The 20,775-nt window shown below is 47.7% G+C and overlaps 2 protein-coding genes across 2 annotated transcripts; one reads left to right on the plus strand and one right to left on the minus strand.

Annotated features, from left to right (window-relative positions):
* Window positions 1–882: 882 nt before the first annotated feature.
* Window positions 883–14,132, minus strand: VIPAS39 (VPS33B interacting protein, apical-basolateral polarity regulator, spe-39 homolog). The gene is made up of 20 exons (XM_030452568.1): window positions 14,055–14,132; window positions 13,844–13,936; window positions 13,271–13,370; window positions 11,768–11,911; window positions 11,490–11,528; window positions 11,081–11,145; window positions 8,468–8,524; window positions 7,408–7,500; window positions 6,705–6,738; window positions 6,189–6,291; window positions 6,074–6,101; window positions 5,816–5,889; window positions 5,241–5,316; window positions 4,813–4,947; window positions 3,926–3,967; window positions 3,484–3,573; window positions 3,032–3,118; window positions 2,418–2,507; window positions 2,034–2,138; window positions 883–1,774 (listed from the first exon to the last, which is right to left on the minus strand). The coding sequence occupies exons 2-20, from the start codon at window positions 13,934–13,936 to the stop codon at window positions 1,754–1,756; spliced, it is 1,476 nt and encodes a 491-aa protein (XP_030308428.1). The 5' UTR covers window positions 14,055–14,132; the 3' UTR covers window positions 883–1,753.
* Window positions 14,133–14,502: 370 nt separating this feature from the next.
* AHSA1 (activator of HSP90 ATPase activity 1) lies at window positions 14,503–20,532 on the plus strand. The gene is made up of 9 exons (XM_030451945.1): window positions 14,503–14,689; window positions 15,012–15,202; window positions 15,360–15,442; window positions 16,101–16,218; window positions 17,786–17,874; window positions 18,199–18,333; window positions 19,080–19,181; window positions 19,672–19,723; window positions 20,141–20,532. The coding sequence occupies exons 1-9, from the start codon at window positions 14,610–14,612 to the stop codon at window positions 20,311–20,313; spliced, it is 1,023 nt and encodes a 340-aa protein (XP_030307805.1). The 5' UTR covers window positions 14,503–14,609; the 3' UTR covers window positions 20,314–20,532.
* The last annotated feature ends 243 nt before the right edge of the window (window positions 20,533–20,775 follow it).

The raw sequence follows: 20,775 nt of genomic DNA on the forward strand, positions 1-20,775 counted from the left end.
AACTGGCCCGTTCCCCAAGGCTCCCTGCAGCCTTAGGGAACCTACCGGAGCCTTGAACCCAACTCCAGTACAGCTCCCACACAGCGAGAGCTACCAACAGGGCTGAAACACCCTCAGTCAAGTTCTTCAGGGACAAAATGACCCCAGGCCCCACTGAGAGCAGCTGTGAGTCTTGGCTTGCACTGTTCACCATCCACAGCCTGTTCGTGCCCATGGCACCACAGTTGGCACAAGGAACAAGGGTGGCCTGAATGAAACTTCCACCTGCTCAGGTTCTGACTTGGTTTATGTCCCCTGATGGCACAGCAGGCACCAGCCCTACTTGCACAGGCAGTGAGCCCTCACCCCTGGAGGACCCAGCCAGCCCAGCCTGGGCACTGCTGCTGCCACAGTGTGCCATTACTAGAGAACTGCACACTTTACTGCAAGGAAACTGGGAGTTTTCCAGAGCCACCACAGCATTCCAGAAAGCACAGAAGAAGGCAGGAACATGGGGGAGGACAACCCTCACTGCAGCAGTCTTTTTTCTGCTGGGTAAAGTTGTGCCACCCCAAGAGCCAGCAGTTAGGTGAAATGAGTAGCTAGCATGAAAAAACGAGGAGAGCAGGAGTTGAACTTGTTTCTACACCAGCTCCTGTCCAAACCTTTTTGTGACTGCCCCTGCAGAAAGACTCTCCTACAGCATTAATTTAACTATGTTGATGGCATTGAAGGTGTGAAAAAGAGTACTGCTGCAAGCAAAGGCACTCCCAAGGTGACATGCACTCTGCTTTCCAGGACATGAGAAAACACTCTGCATACTCACTTTGTAGGAGGTGTGAGAAATTACTCAGGATTAGCACACAGAGTGACAAATTACTCAGTGTGGGAAGAAAAGAAATAGCCCAAGGAGAAAAAGAGAGCTTTATTTAAGGAACTGAAGTGAGGCCTGGAAGGGTGAAGCCAACAGTTGCCTGAGGAGTTGTTTCTGAGAAAGTGCAATTCAATCCTTCCTGGTGTAACACTCTCAGAGAAAAGAGCTGAGCAGATTTGTGTCAACTGAAAAGGGTTCAAGGCTCTACATCCAACCAAACAGGGCTCTCACCAGCACCAAAACAGGTGTCTGTTCTTCCCTGATAAAGGGATCTCCCAAGAGCTGCACAATGCCAGCACAAGGATACTAGCAGAGGCTGCTGTCCTGGTGCTCTTGTAGGGGTTTGTACATCACCTCTTTTCCTAGGGTAAGCCAGAACAAATCAACCATATGAGCTTGAAAGGTGCAGCTGGTCCTTTCTCCCAACACACTCTTCAGATGCAGGGAGAACACAGTCCAGTAGACTTTACTCCAGCCACAGCCATGACTGGTGGTGACCAAGCCAGCTTGAGTGTCACAGGGACTGGTCACCACTGTCTGGTAGAGAGACTCATGAGTGTGACTGACCTGTTCCTCTTGCAAGAATAAGCCCAGGCACCACCCAGAGCAAACATAACCTTGCTGTGCCCAGCAACTTCCCTCCATAAACAAAAGCAGTGCCTGGCTTATAGACAGTCAAAGAGAGTCAGATTCCAAAAAGAATCAACCCTGGTGGATCAGTACCATGGTTTTGGTGGTTACACTGGAGAAGCTGCATTCAACCAGCCTGAATGCCACTGTCCCACGAGCCACAGGCACCCACTCTCACTGATGACAGTTGTTCTGTTGGCACCAAACTGGGTTTTGCAGTTTCCTCTTTCACTGACAAGGCAATGGCCAAGCAGGCTGCTTCACAGGTGCTCAGTTCTTCCATCGGATTTGCTAAAAGAGAGAATATGACTAACAGTGCTGACCCCTTAAGGGCCAAGTTAGTGAGTCCCAATCCCTGATAAGGACAACAATGACCAGAGGGTGCTACTTGTATCAATTTCACCCTTCATTCCTACACTGAATGCAATTCCAAACATTCAGATTAGTTTCCCAGCAAGGATAAAAAGTATGGAGGACAGCCATGCACTTATACCTCATCTGTGGCTGTTTCTGATGAGAGTCTCTGGAAGAAAAAGGAGGAGTTTCTTACCGTGTTGTTGAGAATGCTGTTTATCTTCTCTTCTTCTGCAGAGCCTCGTTCCACCTTGCACTTATACGCTGTCAGCTGGATGCGATCTTTTAAATCCCTGTATGTCTGCATAAACAGCAAAATCAACTGAGTGAAAAGGACACTTCCATAGTTAGATGGTGCACTGTAGATGAGCAGGGCAACTCTTCAATCCCATCTCAAGTTCCCACCACAGCACAAACACTAAAAGCCACTCTTCTGTCTCACTTGTCTTCCACTGGGATTCATATCACTGCTTCCAGGCCGCAGGGATAAACAAACCCCACCAGGCACATGCAGAGCATGGGAAAGCTAGGGGGAAAAAGCAGGGTCCCACCTCTTCACACACACACAGCAGGGACCTACCTCAATGGCAACGTCATGGCACTTGTATTTGGTGGCAAGGTTCAACCGTGTCTCCACATCCTCCACCAGGCGCACATATTCCTGCAGTACCTATGAGGGAAGGAAGAGTGTCTCCTCCCTTCTGCAGGTACCTCCTGCATTGCTCTCTCACTCCAGTCACAAAGACCTTCAAGCTGACTCACAGACTTGACCCCCTTCCTTCAGCAACAAGTGACCAGAACAAGACTGCTGAGGACCATGGAGGCAGTAAAGCTTTGCTAACAAAGCTCAGTCACAGGCTACCTCCTTCCTATAGATTGGGTTAACCATTGCCAGATAGATTAAGCATAAGAAGAGTTAATGTAGCAAACAAAGGTGGCAATGCACTGTGGACAGAGGTCCTACATAACTCTAGGCCTGCTGTCCCCTCTTGCAGTCAGACCAGGGACCCAGCCCTCATTTTCACCCACACTTCCTGTTGATGCATCTGTTGCTCAGCTGAGTTCTGGGCCACCTGTCAGAGCCAGCAGCTCTGTTCTCTCACTCCCAGCCAGGAAGTGGCTCAGCTGGGGAATCATATACACCCCAGACCCCAACAAAGAGCAAGAGAACATAAGCAGTGATTCCTTACTCACCTGCACAGGAGCATTGTTCCTCTGCAAAATCTCCACCACCCGGTGAAAGCCAATAGGTGCCTTCTTCTTGGTGTAGCCCAGCCAGTTCTGAAATGAGAGTCAAACCCTATACAAACCCTAAAGGACAATCCCTCCAGCCAGAAGAGTATGTGCAACCAACATATGCCACCAGCCACCACTGGCAGAGCCCTTCCTGCAGTGGTTGGGTGCAGGCTGGCTGCAAACAGAGCACGAGGGCAGCCCCCTTCTCTGACCTTGTTACTGCAGCCATGCCAGGGCCAGCAGAGGTTTTAGGCAGGGAGAAGAGGACCGTATTGCAATACCCTGCAGCAGAGGTGCTGGGCCCTGCTGAAATAAAACTAGTCTGTCTGGTAACTCCAGAACAAGCCAGCTCCCAGTAGTAGATATCAGAACCTGGAACTGAGTCGCCATTAAGGCTTTCTGCAGCTCACCTTGGTGGTGAAGAGGGCATCCACATCATCCCAGGCTCGAAGCTTGGCACGGGCAGCCAAGGCAGTCAGCATATACTGCTTATCAGGAATCTGCAAGGCATAAAGCTGCCATCAGAGCACTAGCACAGTTCAGAAGGCCCGTGTGGGTCTGCCCCCAGCCCTGTCAGGACCCACACCAACAGCCAGGCAAGGAGGTGAGATGCTGCCTGATGCCAGGGACAGCACTGCAGGAAGCAGGTGGGAATTTGCAAGTGCTTCCTGCAGCCAGGGTGCACCCTCCACATGGCTCCCCTTTGCCTGAGCCTCCAGAATGGCCCTGCTCAAGAAGGAATTCATGCTGCCCTCTCTCTCAGTCCCCTCAAGCTCCTGCCCAGCCTCCTCGCTAAATACAATTTGGCTGCCCACATTTTCAGCAACATTTCACAACAAGAGACTCATGTACCTTAAACGTTTTCTTCAGGTTGGTTGGACTGCTGAATGTTCCCTAGAGAAAGCAGACAAGTTAGTGTGAACTCAGAGGGAAGGCCATGGGAGAGGTTCAGATGTTGGAAAATGGTGAGGGAAAACTAAAGCAACCAATATGGTTGGTAAACAAGCTTCAACTTTATTGCGCAGTAGCTTTTACTTATATAGTGTTTCTGTGACCACACCCCGGCCACCACACATCAACATAACGTTTTATTGGACACCTGGTGAGTGTTACCTGTAGCACAGTGAATCCCTGGTGCAGGTAGCACAGAATTATGGGCCGTTCTAATTGGCCCCTCAAACATGGGGTTGGGCATGGCAAAGGGGTTACATCCCCTACCTTTCAGGAACATTCGAGAGCATTCTACAACAGTTCAGACACCTGTTGTAATGCATTTGCCACACATAGGGTGCATCTCCCCACATTCTTACTGCTTTTTGCCCATGTCAGTGCCACAGGAGGAAACAGCAAGCAGAAGAGAGCAGCTATCCCACTTTCATTAGTGCTGTCGTTTGGTTTCCCCTACATCCTCAACCAGCGCACCTCAAGCACTTCCAAGACCAGTATCACACACCTCAGCCTCATGGGATTAAGGGTCAATTCTGACTCCTTGGACCCAGACAGTGGCCTCTAGGAGGTGACTTCCTGACAGGCTGTCCCATCTTAGAAGCCAAAAGAAAACTTCAAATTGGTTCCAGATGGACCAAGGGAGTTGGTCCCTGGGTTCCTCTAGGTCTCTCTGAGGGATAAAATATGACCACCCCCCCTTCTTTCCTTAACATATCCCAGCTTAATCACTCTGTCGATTTAGGGTGACAGGGATGAGACATAACCCTTCTCTTCACCCACACTGTCCTCACCTCAGCCTCTGAGTAGTGGTAGAAACAGGAATAGAAGAGGGTGGTCACTAGTGGCATGTTGAGAATTGAAGCCTTGCGAGGGTATTTTCGAAATATCTCTGACTGCCCAGCTGTCTCCAAGTGCCGATCATTGGCCTGCAGAAAGAGGAAGACAGAAAGGGTGAACATGAGGCCCAGCAACTGACCTGTGGGGCAGAAACCTGGTAGAGAGTGTTGAGACAGCAATGCACAAGCACAGCCTCAGCATGCCATGAAGGCTCAGGTCTGGCACTTCACACATGTCTCTGGCACAACAGCATGGACAGCAGTTAAACTACACTAGCCAGGGCAGGCTGGTTGGATCCAAAGCAGATTAAGTTAGGAACAGATAGAGATCTCCTGGATCTCCTGTCCAAATCATCTCCCAACCAGAAGCAAAGATTTAATACCTCAATGATGATTTGTCGCTCCAACAAGGTATAATGGTCTTGAATGTGGGAGGTATCCTCAGCTGAAAATGGCAGCCTGGCCAGACATGGAGGAAAGAGACACTGTCAGTGGCTCTTAACACAGAACACTTAAAAGGATGCTTCTCAGCATCCTAGTCTGAGTGCCTAGTGGGTACTCTGCCCTGCTGCCCTTCCCAGCTGGCTCTCTCCTACACAGGCTCCACAGAAGGAAAAAGTATGTGGCACCTCTCACAGAACCTACAGCTGATGCTACCAATATATCCAAGTGCCCAGGCACCCGATCTTTCATCCTTCACAACCCAAAGGGTCAATGATCAAAAGGTCCCTGAAGCATCTTTACTCCCAAGTAAACAGCAAAAGCTGCTGAACTAGCGATCACTACAAATTCTTCCTCTCTAGTCTACATTATGTCCACAACACCCCATTTCCACTGCAGAAAACCAAGCATTAGGTCTCAAACTAAAAGCTGGCACTGGGACAGAGGTCTAATTTTCTTTACTGCCACCTTCTGTAAAGCATCCACATCCCTCCCACCCTCTTGTATTTTGTCTTACCCAATACAGCTTTTCAGAAATTCCCTCCTTTTCTCTACATCCTGGATGTTCAAATGCTCTCGGTACTGGGACAGCTGGTGGGAGAGGGAAAAGAAGCACAGTGTATTCTCACAGATTTTAGAGATACAGGACCCTAGAGGGCAAAATGGGGATGCAAAACTCTTGCCTGACTACCAGACAACTGCAGTCAACCTTCTCCCACCCACTACACTCCCTCTTCACTAAGAAAAGGGAGCTTCTGCTCCTGGAAATACTTACAGCAACTTCCTCAGTCCTGTCTAGGAACCTGCAAAAGGGAACAAGCAACATTAATTTGGAGAGAAGTTCCTAGCAGTGTGCTCAGCCCTGACACTATGCTGGGCAAGAGCCTCACCTGAGCAGATCCAGAAGCAACTTCTGCTCACCAGTCTCTTTGAGGAAATGGATGAGATGACACAAGGCCACCTGCCGCACTTCCAGCTCCCGAAACAAGATCTCTAGAGAGAGATAGGTACAGGTGGGTAAGTAAGTTAGCACTACCAACCCAGAAGGGCCTAAGCATGGTGCACAGAGTTGCAAGCCACTGGCAGGATTCAACAACCTTATCCCATCTCAAAGCACAGTCTCAAAGGCTAGAGCACAGGATCAGAGCCCAATCACCACGTTGCCAGCTGAATTCACAGCAGTTTGCTACCCCTACAGATTCTTTTTCATTCACCCCATCACCGCTACCACCTACCATTGCTTAAAGCTCCTCTCTGGGACCTCCGTGGGCATCACCATCCCCCCTTCTCATGTTACACTCGGTGTAGAAATATTTCATGCCCAGTAAAGTAGCAATACCCCAGTAGGAGCCCCTCTGCCTTTAACAGAAACACAGTATAGAAACCCTGGCCCTTGTCACACTTACCTCTCCTTAGTGTCCGTTTCAGGAATATCAGCACCTGTGAGCACAGAGAAGCAGCTCTCAGCTGACCACATCAGTCTCCAGCAGAAGTTAGACAGACAGACAGACAGCAAACTGGTCAAGGCCTGGGGAAGCTTTGGCAAAGGGCCCCTGAAGACACAGCTACTACAGCACTGAACTGAATTCTGCCACCCACTAGACACAGGACAAGCAGTGAGTCAGGACCACAGCTACCTGGATGTCTGCCTAAGCTCCTGCTTTGGGGCTTAGATAAGCAAGACGAAGATTTACAAAGAAAAACATTTCTATGAGAGATCCAAGGGCTTAATAGACCTGGATTGAGGGAAACTCTGACACAGTCCAATTTGCTGTCTGGTGCTTTGGAAGCCAGATAAACTGGAGAAGCCCCTCAGATCTTCTGTGCTGTAATAAGCAGATTAAACCCCGGCTGCAATGCCTGAAGGGATGAATGATCAGGCTCCTTGATATTAACCTGGCATGGATTTCTGCAGAGTGGCAGGAAAGCCATTAGGAATATGGAACTTTCCAGTCTTAACTTTGACACTCTTCAGTAACTTCTCGTTTATAAGTAAGCAAAAAACCCCTATCTTGTGAGATCAGGTGGCCAACTGACTGCATTCATGCAAGCACCCTCTGTGAGGTCACCCAGGAAGTCCCAGCCCTAGGTGGCCCTAGCAGGACTCACAGCTGTAATGACATTCCCATCATGCCCTGCCACAGCTTCATCCAAGAGCACCAACTTGTCCTGCAGGGAGCGGAATCTCTCCAGAGAGCAGACCTGGAGATGGAAGAGGTTTAAGTAGGCATATGGGGCATCAGGCAATCCCCAGGCAGAACCAACCCCCAAGGTAATGACAATTCTTCTCCCATAAACCCTTCACCAACATGAATAATTGCTCTCCCAATCAGCAGAGAACTTCTAATTTAAATGAAACCATGTGCTGCATGACCCCTGGAATCTGTCCACAGGGGTTGGAGAGCTAGCCCACATTACTGCCCAGGTTAAAATATCAGATACTGTATATTCATCAGATACTGCCCAGTTAAAACATCAGATACTGTATATTCCACATAAACACCCTTGTTACAAGGCAAAGAACCCCCGCACATCACAAATGACCAGCCCTGACAGGAGAAGGGAACTCTACAGGGCCCCTTCCATGGGGGTGAACAAACAGTAGAGTTGAAAGGATTCTTCTTCCCTTCTTCTTACACCATAATTGTGGCCCCTCTCTGCTTTTAGTTCACCTCAGTCTTTGAGGAGACACATGCAGAGTAAAACCACAAGCTCCCTGTGTGCTCACTGCAAACTGAGGCAGCTGAGACTAAGATTCCACCTCCAGAGTAACCAAGATTGCTTCTGTCTTCCTCCCTTCATTTGCCACCAACTAAGAAAGGAAATAAAGCCCTACACCTTTCAATTTATCCATAAATCCAGGCCAGGAGCAGAAAAGCTAGAAAGGGACACAGCAGTACAGAAACCTCCAATTGGAGCCTAGCTGAGGGCATGACTCACATACACAATGCAACAAAAACCTGAAGGTGTCCTGCTGCTCCTGAGCCAGTGTGACCCCGGCACTGCTACCTGGCAAAGCAGCAGACAGGAAGAGCACCCCCCCTGCTAGATGCTGCAAGCAACACAGATCCCTGCTCCTGGAACAGCCAGGACCACAACCAAGTGTAAAGAAATTCAGGACCACTCACCCTCTGTCTCTTGCAAGCAGGTGGGAGTGGAAAGTCCTTACCTTGCCCCTTTGCATCCGCCTGACTGTATCTTTGGGGCTCCAATCACTGCTGTAATCCTGCCACAAGAAAAATAAAGAGCTCTTGAGCATCAAGAGACAAAATCAGAGGTGGTTCCCAAGATGCTTTCTACTTGTGCTGGACCAGAGTAATGGGGTTGTTAGTAGGATGTGTCCCTACAGTGTCCAGGTGCAGATGCTGGGCCCCCAGATTCTGCTTGCTGGTAGGGAGGGAAGCTACAGGCTCAAATGTTAACACAGTCTTTTGGTTGCCTCAGCAAGGTCCATCATGGTATCCTTTATAACAAGTGCATTTCACCAGGTTGTCCTCATTGCAAATTGAAGTTCCAACATTGCTTTTAGGACAAACAAAATAGATGCAAAACTGGCAAACCCAAAGCTGAGGGGGAAGGAGTCAGGTTTTTGTTATAATGCAAACGGACTTCTGCTGGTGAACCTTCAACAGCAGTGTGGAGAACGAAGGCAAAACAGCCACAGGCAAGTGCCTGGAGAGTCACACAGAACTGGTACAATGCAACAAGAGCACTGAAGCCTGCAGTGAGACCATCTTAAGGTAATATGGTACTACTGCTGCTGCAGTGGCCATCGTTCTTCCCCTGCCACCTTTAGACACTACAACCTGGAAGCACTGGATAAAAAGTGGCAGTGGCCTTGAGCCACTCCTGAACTCAGACTCCAAGAAGGCATCTAAGTCTTTGTGAGGTACTTGAGACTTTGTATACAAGTTGTAATTCAGCTTTCTGCCTCAAAACAGACAAAGAAAGGGAGTAACCTCAACAAGCTCTGAGAATACTGAATTTTAAATTCACTGAAGATTTATTGAAAGCTCAAATCTGTAGAAAAAAAGAGCTAATCCAGCCCTCTTAGGGGACCACTGCACACTTAAGTCAATGTATAGCTGTGTTAAATATCCTGAACACCAGGGTTCCCTCCAGCAACCCTGGCCAGAAGTAGCTCCTCAGCCTGCCACTTGACATTGGTTCAAAGGTGCCATTAACTTTCCCATCTTTGTTCCAATCCACTTAAAATATTCCTGCTTGCTTTTAGGAGGCTGTACAACCCTTCTCCTTCCTGCTTCACTGCCTCTGCAGGCACAGAACACAGTAGGGCACACTTATTTCTCCTGCTGTGGTTTCAGGAAGTTCTGCCTGTCAGATTATGTGATTAATGGCTCATCAACATAAATACACCAACCTGGTGAGGATCAGATGGCCAAGGACAGGTGAAGAAAACCCAGCAAAGTGCACTCTGAACACAATGACTTGCCCACTCCTTGCCACGATCAAATGAAACAGATTAGGTCATTATCCATGTGTAAAACCCTCCAAGATGAGTAAATCAAAGAAACTTTACCCAAAACCATGCAACCTTAAAGAGGCATAGAACTTAGTATAAGATGCAGGGGACAGAGAATTCTGGTAGGTTTTAAGAAGGTTGTATAAATGTGCAGGGCTTGCTATGGAAGTTTATGGGAAAGACAAAAAACAGAGAATGGGAGGGATCAAAATTAATTGGGCAGCTACAAGCATGTGAAAATAGAGGGAAAAGGGGCTACAGGGTGCCAGCCAAATTTAAACAAGTGGCTAGTTAGTGTGCCTGCCTGCCTAAGCCCTACAATGGATCACTGTAGTCTGTCTTGTATTCTCATTAAATTCTATAGTTAACCACCTTCTGTGTGGGTGGGCTCTCAGTCCCAAGTGTATGTGTTTGTATATTATTGCTAGTGAACTTCAAGCTCAACCAGTCAGTGAGTAAAATAAGCAGTCTGAGTACCAGGAACTGGAATAGGCCCTTGAACCCTAAGATGCTCCAGGGCCCAGGTGCCAGCAACTGGAGGAGACTGGGATTTGAGATTCAGCTAGAAAACAAACTGGATGTCTAAGAGCAGCTACTAGAGAGACTCAGTGTGTATATGTTCCACTAGTGGAATTCAATCTAGTGGAAGGAGGCTGAAGATCAGGCTTGAGGGTTGTATGTTTATGTGTCTGTTGGAAAAGGTATTGATTTCAGCCTCTGTTACACCATGGAGGCAGCTTGTCAGTATTGTGCCTATCTGTATCTATTAGGAATCTGTGCTCGCTCCTGTTAGAGCTGGACCTGGGGTCATGAAACCACAACCTCACACCTAGTATGAGGAACCCACCCAGTTGCAAATTCAGTAGATTCTGCAACACCTAACATTACCTATCTGGGAGAAAAACATTTCTGCCAGCAGGAAATCCACCTCTATGCACTCACTCTGTGTTGTCCCAGTGACTGATGAACATGAAGATTAGAAGACTTTAGATTTTAAAAATTAAAAAGTTACACATGATGCCAGTTCATCTGACCCAGCATGAAAGCAGCTTAGATGCAAAGCTCTACTTAGGAATCCTTTTCACAAAGATTGCCCAGCCATTCATTAGGAAAGGGAATAACAACTGTCTCCAGCAAAGCTCGCTGCTTCTGAGCAAAGGCAGAGAACACCGAGAGGCTCCCTGTCCTAATCCCTGCATTGCCCTCTGCTGTCTGAAATAGTAATTAATCACGTTCTGTGAAAACAACAGAGTAGAGGGTTCTCCTGGCCTCAGCACACTACAAACACAGGCTGCTCACCTTGTATTCAGCTTTCGATCTGCGCAGCTCTGGGGCATAGTTTTTAACTCCTATGTCAGAAAGGGCTGAAAGAGAAAGGCAAAGCTGAGTAGCACATCAAAATTCTTATTCACACCCACTTCCAAAATTACCTTCTTCTTGGTTTTTGTGGTAGAAGGGTTCAAATTCAAACCACCAAAAGGCAATACAAAGTGGCTCTAAACTCAACAATCATCAGTTGTACATAAGCAGATTGCCCCAAACCATTATGCCAACATATTGCTTCTTAGCTGGATGACTTTCAGACAACCCAACAATTCAGTTTCCCTTTCTGCAACATAAGGAAGAGGACACTTCCCTTTTTTTGGAAATGCTTTGGTTTGCATAAATTTGCACTCCTTCCAAAAGGAGGTAGGGATTCAAAACTTACCATCTGAAAGGGACTGGAAACTTGGAAGTTTGTTTCGTCCTGAAATCAAAACAAACACCCATGAGAGAAGGTCTCTTCACCAGCAACATCTCTTGCAGAAGGAACAGAAGCCCAGTCTGCAAGCCAGTTTGCTCCAGCTATGCTACTGCAAAAGAAGCCACTCTGTATAATGATTCACACTATACCACCATAGTTGAGGCTCACCTGTTTGCAAATTGCACCCTGTGACACTCCTGAGGGATAAGCCATTTGCCCATATTATATATGATGAACCTCACCTTTGAATAGGTTGCTCAGGGAGTAGGAGGAAACTTGTTTGGGAAGAGCAGCATAGGAGGAAGAACCCTTCTGTAGGCTGGAGTCTCGGCCCTCCAGCGAGCTTGTGCTGCTGGAGGCTGTCTCTTTGATTGACCAGGAGATACCTATGCACAGACACAGGTAATTTATAACAGAGAAAGAGAAAACAAGTCTGTAAAGAGTGATCTTACCTCACAGCAGGAATGTCCTGCCACTAGGACACAGCAGTCAGTTCTGCACTAGCACATCCTGATAACTTTGACCCTCAGTGCTAGGTAGGTGCAGTGCATAGAAACCCAATCTCATGTAATACTGTGTGTGAAACACTTGGCAATTGACCCCTGGGTTTCAGCAACATTGTACAGCTGATTATGGCTTCGATAACAAAATGAAGACCACCTAATTTTCTATGTTGTTGCATGGCATAAAGCATAATCCCTGCTCTAAAGGTACAGAACAACTTGAAGCATAAGAACATACCTTCCTGGTATGCAGGGAAACTAAGAGTTTTCCTTCCCACACAGACAAAACAGCTGTCACTGAGCATACACTGCTGGCAACAATGTATGTCTCCTGCTTGTTCAAGACACAGGCTTCCATTATGCACAACACACAAATTTTAGGATAGGGTGGTTGAGCAAAAAAGCTGAAAAGTAGAGAGGTGGAAAAGAAATGGCCTGAGCCAGAGAGAGGAGCTACAGCACAGGACAAGAACTGACTCTTTGAAAGTCCTCTAGGTGATCCAAATGCAAATGGTCACTGCTTGACAATGGCCAGCAAGTGCCAGATATTCTGTAGATCATAAACTCCGAAGTGCATCAGACAGCTTATGAGGTTTATGAGCTCACTACCATTATCACTAGAAGTACATTTGCTTAATGGTTACAATTCACTTTCAAATTTCAAGCGTAAGAGTCAGTCTGTAAAAACACACTAAGCCTTAGAACACCTCCTTAAAATGCTGTGGGGACAAAGCACAGCAAACTTAACACTGCCATTTCAGACAGCACTGTGAAAGAAATGATCACCTAGAATCCTGCAGGCCAGATGAGGATGATGAATATCAAGCCTTAGCACTTGGAGGTGTTCTAGGCCAGGTTATATTGGGTTTTGAGCAACCTGGTCTAGTGACACCATGGCAGAGGGGTTGTAAATGGATGATCTATAAGATCCTTTTCCAACCCAAACCATGCTATGATTATATAACTCCCAAAATGTCTGCTCTAAGATGGGCTACATATTGGGAGAAATACACTGAATTCCCTTCACTTGTCTGCACTCCCCTTCTTCATTCAATTGGGGCTTCTGCTTGCTCTCTTTTCAGTGGATCTGCACAGGTAAATCAAGTGGCTCACAGTGTAACCTCAGGAGACTAGAATTAGATTAGGTATGCAGGATTAGACAGATTAGACCTCGGCTAAACTTAGGCAGTAATTTTAAATTGCCTCTGTCTCAAGGGTAACTTGCAATACTTCTGCACTTACTTCCCACAGATTCTCCGCTCCAGCTGACCCTCTCAAGGTCATCATCATCATCATCTACGATATCCCGAAGGCTATTCACTGCCCGTTTGGATTCCTTTAGCTATGAACAAAAGAAAGAGCTTGTATAAAGATTACCAGTGTTGCAGAGTGTGCTTTGTTTCCTATTCCCTTCAAATGATCTCCCTCAAGAGCTCCAAATACAGCTTCTTCAGTTTCCACTGACTCTTGTGGAGGGGGTATTTTATTTCTGTAGGTGTTCAACAGACACAGCAGCCCTTCCTCACCCCTCAGACAGCTACACAGACACTGACAGCTCAGCCAGCAGCAGATGCAGCTTGGAGCACGGGTGGGGAGCCACGGTCCTAGTGAGATTTCGCCTTGGCTACCGTAAAGGGCGAGACAGGAGCCCCCGGTGGCGTCCACACAAGGGAGGAGGCGAGCATCCACCCCACGCAGGGAGCACAGACCCGAGGCGAAGCTTGGGGCCGAGGCCCGGGCTGACACAGCCACAGAGGCGTCCGTGCGGGGAGGACGCCTCAGGCCAGGCCTCGGTGCTCTGGCGCCGGTCCCTACCTGAGAGAGCTCATCATCCTCATCATCGAAGGTGAAGGCCCGGAACTTGGAGCTGTGCCAGTACTCCTCCTCGTCCGCCCTCGCTCTGCTCATCTACAACGGCACCGCGCGTCTGCCTCAGCGGAGCAGGTGCCGGAGGGGAATCACCGCCCCAGCCCCTGACCCGGGTCCCGTCCAAGTCCCTGTCCCGCCGTCCCCCACTCCCGCTCACCTCCCCGCGCTCCTCTCCCGCGCCAGGCACCGCCACGGGCAGGGCAGGGCAGAGCTGGGCAGGGGAAGGAGGCGAGGGGAGGGAGGGAGGGAGGAAGGGATGGCAGCTGCGGCGCGGGGCATGCCGGGACAGGTAGTCTTCCCTCCGCCGCCCGCCCTGGCGTTTCCCCGCTGGCGCACTACGAGTACCGGCATGCCCCGCGCCCCGCCCCGCCACCGGGGCCGCACTACAAGTCCCAGAGGGCCGGGCGCGGGGCTGCGGTGTCTGGGTTGCTGCTGAGGGCTGGGCTACGGGCGTTCGGGGCGGCTGCGAGGGGTGGCACGGGTGGCTACGGGAGGTGCCACAGGCAGTGCCACGGGCGGGGGCGGGAGTGGGAGTGTCGGCGGGAGTGTCGGCGGGAGGCGGTGCGGCGGAACTAAGAAGCCGGGAGTCGGGGGAGGCGGGGGAAGGGCGCCGGAAGGGACCGTGCCGGTGACGGAAGCCGGGAGGTGGCGCGGCGGCCGGCGGTTCTAGCAGTTTCCACGGGCGGTCAGCGGAAAGGCTGCGGCGGTCCCGATGGCTAAGTGGGGGGAGGGAGACCCGCGCTGGATTGTCGAGCAGCGGGCGGACGCCACCAACGTCAACAACTGGCACTGGTGAGCAGGGCTGCCCGGGTGGTCCTTGTGCCCCTGGGCGGAGAGAGCTATCCGGCCGGTGTCCCGGGGGCCTCTCCCCTCCGTTCCCTGCCTGCACGCTGGTGCTGAGGTGGGGGTGTTCGGGCCGACGCCCCGGGAAGGCCCCCGCCTCTGTGTGTGCGGGGGGGTGCCCGAGGCGGGGTGTTGGGGTGCCCTGCGGCAGGGCCGTGGGGGTGTGCGAGCGGGGCAGGGAGGGAAGGGCCGGGGGGAGACTGGGGGGGTCCTGGTGCAGGATGGCCGTGGGGCCTGCCTCAGATTCTCCCAGCGCTCCGTTTTCCCACAGGACGGAGCGGGATGCCTCCAACTGGTCCACGGAGCGGCTGAAAACTCTCCTCCTGCCTGTCAGGGTGGAGGGAGAGGAAGGGTCTTGTGAGGTGACAGAAGTGAGCAAGCTGGATGGAGAGGCTTCCATTAACAACCGCAAGGGGAAACTTATCTTCTTCTACGAGTGGGCTATCAAGCTGGCATGGACTGGTGAGTGATATTCTCCCCTTCTGTTGCAAGGCCAGATTCAAGTATAAAATTAAGGATACTTAGTTAATTTGAGAAATAACGATAATGGAGAATATTGCATCATGATACGGGGTCGCTTTTACAATAATCAAACCGAGAAATGCAATTTTAATTGCAGGCACCTCAAAGACAGGAGTGAAATACAAAGGTTATGTGGAGATTCCTAATCTCTCTGATGAAAATGACATTGATGAAGTTGAGGTAAGCACAGGTTGCTGACCATATGGCTGTCCTAACAGGAATCTTCATGGTATTAACATTTTGGTCTGTGATACTTCTTTTTTTTTCCCCTGACATTTTTGTAGAACTTTTTTAGTGTTAGGGTCTGGTTAGGTTCACAGAATCATAGAGTCAAATGGCTTAAAATGGAAGGGACCTTAAAGATTATCTAGTTCCAGCCCCCTTGCCATGGGCAGGGACACTTCCTACTAGACCACATTGATCAAAGCTCCATCAGCCTGGTCTGGAAAACTTCAGGGATGGGGCATCTGCAGCTTCCCTGGGCAGCCTGTTCCAGTGCCTCACCACTTTCACGGTGATGAATTTATTTCTTCTATCTAATCTAAATCTACCATCTTTTAATTTTAAACTGTTGTTCCTCATCCTGTCACTATACTCTGTCCTCACCACATTGTATATTTGTCATATTAATTCCTGCCTTCCAGATAACAAGGTCACATGAGGGTATTTAGGCACATGTGTATATTACTGTGGGCTGAGAGAGATGAAGTGAAAGATGAATAATACTGTACTGCTGCTTGTGAAAGCTTAGCCACAGTCTAACTACAATGTTGAATTAAGTAATAAAAGGACTGTCCAAGTGTTGCTTTGTTAATGAGCACTTGTCCTTCTTGTTTAGATTCATGTCAGCCTTGCAAAAGATGAGCCTGACACTAACTTGAAGACCCTGATGAGGCAAGAGGGTGCAAAAAAGATTAGAGATGCAATTAAAACTTATATCAGCACTCTCAAAACAGGTAGGTAACTGAGAGGGAGAAGTGTTATGGGAACCCATATGGACTAATACTAAACAAGGGATGGGGGCAACATCATTAGGGAATATTAGTCCTTACCCCATATCAACAGTAAGGTGTCACAGCAACAATAGTAACTTTTCTGTTTCTTTTGAAAATGTCTAGTTTTTGGCAAGGAGAGGAACACTTCTGTCTCTAGGCACTTCAGCACAGCCCAGAAATAGTGATCTCGGTGGTAACGCAGCAATCGAGCATTTTTGGATTTGTTTTAAACTAAGAATGTCCTCCACATGCTGAAGTTCAGCTGTAGAGAAGATAAAGCCAGTAAAATATGTTTGCTCCCCCAGTGACACTAAGTGCCAGTCACTGGATGTGGCACAATCTGGCTTTTAGTTGGCTGATTCCCTTGGAAGGCGATAGCTGCTCTCTAGCTTGTTATTTTTTTCTATTTTGCACACTGGTGAAGGCATCTAGTGCTACCTGGTTTTGAGAAGAACCAACAACTGGAAATTGCTCAGCAGGCTTGTTAGTGTAATTGAATGAGCTGTCTCAGCATCTGGTTTAAAATTATTTTTTTCTTTAGCAGATAAATCTTATTCCAGCATTTGGAGTTATATCAGTGTGCTTTGGTTGAGCTCAGCTTTGCTCTCTAGCACAGGCTGGGAACGCTACAAATACTTCTTATACCTCCTTACCTGTACAGCCCTACATGTGCCAGGTATTAAAATTTTGCTGAGTACAAACCACCACTGGTTACTGTTTTCCTAGGATAAAATTTCTATACCCTTGGGTTTTTTCAGGCATTGTAGTGTTCAGGGTGGGAGATGCAGTCACCCTATGGTAGATGAGAATCTTTTTCAGGAAGAACTGTATGCTCTTGTGGGCTGGAATAAATAAGAATAGGTGGGAGCTAAATATTGCTATGTAATGGAATTTTGCCAGTTAGAACAGATGAAGAGGAAAGAGAGCACATTTTTGTAATTGCTAAAGGCGGGCATGGTAGAGCTGGAGAAAAGCAAACGTGATGCTGAAAGAGGCTGAATTCCAGTGTTTCTGGTCAGGGTACTGTTGAGACCTCCCGTGGCTTTGTGCATGCAGTCCTGGCATCTGGTGTAGTAGCTTTATTTTGTACTACAGTGGTATGAGAAATGGTGAATCAGTCTGAAAAGAAATGGAAAAGCTTGGTTTGGGTTGTCTGGATAAGCAAGACCAAAGTATTTGAGATGTGATTGCTATTTGTATTAGTGAGAGAGAAAAAAATGAGGAACTGTAATGCTAACATTAATATGAGAGCAGCATGTGGAAGGTGGGGATCAGTGTTAGGAAGAGGAGGGAAGTGTCAGTGTAGGCAGATTCTGATACGGCCTTCAGTGGAGAGTAATGAGGGCATGAGGAGTTAATTGCTTGTAAAAAGAGGTCTGTTTACTTGTTTTCAAATGCTGCTCCAAACTGTGGGTGTGCCAAGAGTGGGAAGTAACCAGGAAGTCCTCTTTGATTGTCTATTTCAAAGGAAAGTTGAAAGGTGTACTAGTTCTTGTATTAATTTAATGGGTGCATTCCTGTCTTTCAGAATTCACCCAGGGCATGATTTTGCCCACAGTGAATGGTGAACATATGGAAGCAACACCTCAGATGGCTCCTAAAGCAGAAGAGCACAAGGTAAATAAAACTGTGCAAACATGCTTTTTGATCTATGAAGAAAGGTACACAGTAATAGAATCCAGGACTTACAGGAGCAGCGTATTCTGTTTTTAGGATAAAATATATTAAGGATTTGGCAATCTGTGGCGTAGGCCTGACTGTTTCTGTTTACAGCACGTGGTATTTGTTAATTTAAGCAGAGCAATACATCTTTTTACACTCAAATATGGTTGCACCTAATTACATCTTTATCAAAGGGATTTGTTTTTCTCTTAGATATGTGAACTACTTGAGTTTTTTGTTAAGAAAGTACGTGTGTATTTGTTTTGCTTGTTTTGTTAGAGGGCTGCTAGCAGCAGTACTGGCACATCACAGTCCAAATCCATAGGAGTCAAGATCCCTACTTGCAAAATCAGCCTGAAGGACAACTTCTTAACATCTCCTGAGGAGCTCTACCGGGTATTTGTTACTCAGGAGGTAATGTTAGGCCTGTTCTGAGAATTATTCTTCTCCTGTAGGAAGGTGTTCCTAAAAAGCTTTTTAAGGCATTCTGTAGGACTCACAATCTATGAGAAAGGAATAGGAAGTCTGGTCTGCAGAATGGTTGCTTAAAGCTGGAGTGTGCATCTTTCACACAGTTGACGAGAGGATTAATGGCAGCCAGAAGACAGTTCCAGATTGTTGTCAGCACCTGTCTGTAGGTGTATCCTTTATTGCATATGGTCAGATCTCTTGGGATATACAGTTATGTGCTTTTTGACTTTGTTTTTTTTCTTTTAAGGCCAGGTGGTATCAAATCATCCTTTGAATAGCTTTCTCTTTCCTGCACACTATTATGTAGTTTCAGAGAAAGCAGAATTGTATCATTATTTAAACATAGTCTTAGTCTCTTACCTACGAAAAGAAAAAGGAAAAAAATTACCTTTCTTTAGGTCCAGGTTTCATTAAAGAATCAACAGAATAATTTGAAGTGTGGCTTACAGAACACTGCACAGAATATGAAGGTCAGGGGTTCTTTTCCCTTGGCCAGCAAAATGCTACTGTAGTGGCTATAACATTGCTTTTCTGGCCAGGGCAGCAGTTTTGTCTTTCTGTGATAAAGACTTTGCACTATTGACTTGTCTCCTTTTCCTAAACTTTTGTAGCTGGGTAGGAGGCATTAGGCAACAAGTTTGCAAGCAGATAATGTCAAGTAATACAGGTCTTATCCTGAATTCTTTCAGATGGTGCAAGCTTTCACCCATGCACAAGCCACCTTGGAGGCTGACAAAGGAGGCAAATTTCAGTTGCTGGATGGCAGTGTCACAGGAGAGTTTATTGACCTAGTAAGTACTAACTAGTGCACCTTGGTCTAAGGGGCAGCCTTTATTTTTTAGGCATCAATTCTAGAACAATTCTTCAGGTAGCATTTGTGGAGTTCTGCTTGGTGCCCAATTTATAGATACTGTGGCTATTGAAGCATTCCTATAGTATGGGACTTCAGTCTAGGGAGAAAATCTCCCTTGTAGTCATAGACCTGACCTGTCTTTGTGTGATTTTACTTATTTATTAGGGGTTGGAGGGATGTTTAGGATGGTAACTGACTCTTTGCCTCTTTAGCCCTCCTGCCACTACAGTCTTTAGGACAGGGGCACTGTCTCAGTGTTAGAGGCTGTACTGCAGCCTGCTTCTGTAAAAGGGAGAGTGGAAGGAAAAGGACACTTCAAAATCTCTTTCCTTCTGTGTGTGTGTGTGTTTTTATCAAGATTAACAAATTTCTAGGTGTTTCCTAGATTTTGAAGAAGTTACTACTCAGTCTTACTGTCTCTTTTCAAGGTCCCTGAGAAGCAACTTGTCATGAAATGGAGATTTAAATCTTGGCCAGCTGGTAAGTAGTCCAAAAATGGACTCTGATATTACAGCCCGTGCCTGTACTTGAAGAATTCCAGCCCCACTTACCACACAGCACTCTAGCTTGTGATAGTGGTGTTCTGGGAGCTGCCCCACACTCATCCCAGCTTCATATCCCGCATGATTAGGCCAGAATCATCAGACACCACTTAGAGCAGCTGACGGGGTTTAGAATGATGAAGTAGCATCTTTCTCAGATGTGGCTGCAACTGCTTTGAACCCCACGAGGAGGGAGCCCTCTCCTCTGTTTCTGATGGAGGCCTGCAGCTGTCATAAGGAGATCCTCTGGGAAGGATCCCGAGGAGGCTTTTAAATGGTGCTGTGTGAGCGGAGGAGCAGAGCAGCTCCTTGGGCAGCATACACACAGCTGACAGATTCCTTTTGGTTCCCCTAGGGCACTTTGCAACAATTACCTTGAACTTCACTGACAAAGGTGGTGAGACAGAGGTGTGCTTGGAAGGCAAAGGCATTCCTGCCAGCGAGGAGGAAAGAACAAAGCAAGGTTGGCTGCGCTACTACTTCGAGGGCATTAAACAGACATTTGGCTATGGCGCCCGCCTGTTTTAATACCAGTTACTGGGAAGACTCTGCCACGTGGACTGATACGTTTCTCACCTGTCCCTTTCTAATCTTGGCTCTGCTGCTGAGTAAAGTGGGATGACAGGTGATGGGAGGCCACTGAGCAGCACCACTTTCAGTCCCACACTGCTTTGTGCATGTCTCATGCTGCAGGGGATTCTCTTACATGTACATACTTCTATTGCTAAATAAACCTAACTTAAAAAACAAACTATGGAATTTGTGTCCTCAGATTGGCTTGAGTTCAAAGGGTCAGTCAATAGGCTGAGGGAGGAATCTGGAAAAACACCAATCAATGAGGAGTGCTGATCCCAGTGTGATTTACTCCTCACTTCTGGGGGAGTAGAGAGTGTGAGCTTGGTGCAGTTTTTAGTTTGAGCAGCTGCTAATTGTTTCTCTGCTTTTGATCTGCTGCAAGTAAATGTTTCAAACCCTTCCCATTTCTGAAGG

This window comes from Calypte anna, chromosome 5A (assembly GCF_003957555.1).
Source record: "Calypte anna isolate BGI_N300 chromosome 5A, bCalAnn1_v1.p, whole genome shotgun sequence".
NCBI lineage: Eukaryota > Metazoa > Chordata > Aves > Apodiformes > Trochilidae > Calypte > Calypte anna.

Coding starts and splice junctions, on each gene's coding strand:
- VIPAS39 (XM_030452568.1), bottom strand. CDS start 13,936: ATGAGCAGAGCGAGGGCGGACGAGGAGGAGTACTGGCACAGCTCCAAG. Junction 5,890..6,073: donor ACAGGACTGAGGAAGTTGCT/GTAAGTATTTCC, acceptor CTCTCCCACCAG/CTGTCCCAGTACCGAGAGCA. Junction 3,119..3,483: donor ATGCCCTCTTCACCACCAAG/GTGAGCTGCAGA, acceptor CTCTCATTTCAG/AACTGGCTGGGCTACACCAA.
- AHSA1 (XM_030451945.1), top strand. CDS start 14,610: ATGGCTAAGTGGGGGGAGGGAGACCCGCGCTGGATTGTCGAGCAGCGG. Junction 18,334..19,079: donor GGGTATTTGTTACTCAGGAG/GTAATGTTAGGC, acceptor GAATTCTTTCAG/ATGGTGCAAGCTTTCACCCA. Junction 19,182..19,671: donor CAGGAGAGTTTATTGACCTA/GTAAGTACTAAC, acceptor TCTCTTTTCAAG/GTCCCTGAGAAGCAACTTGT.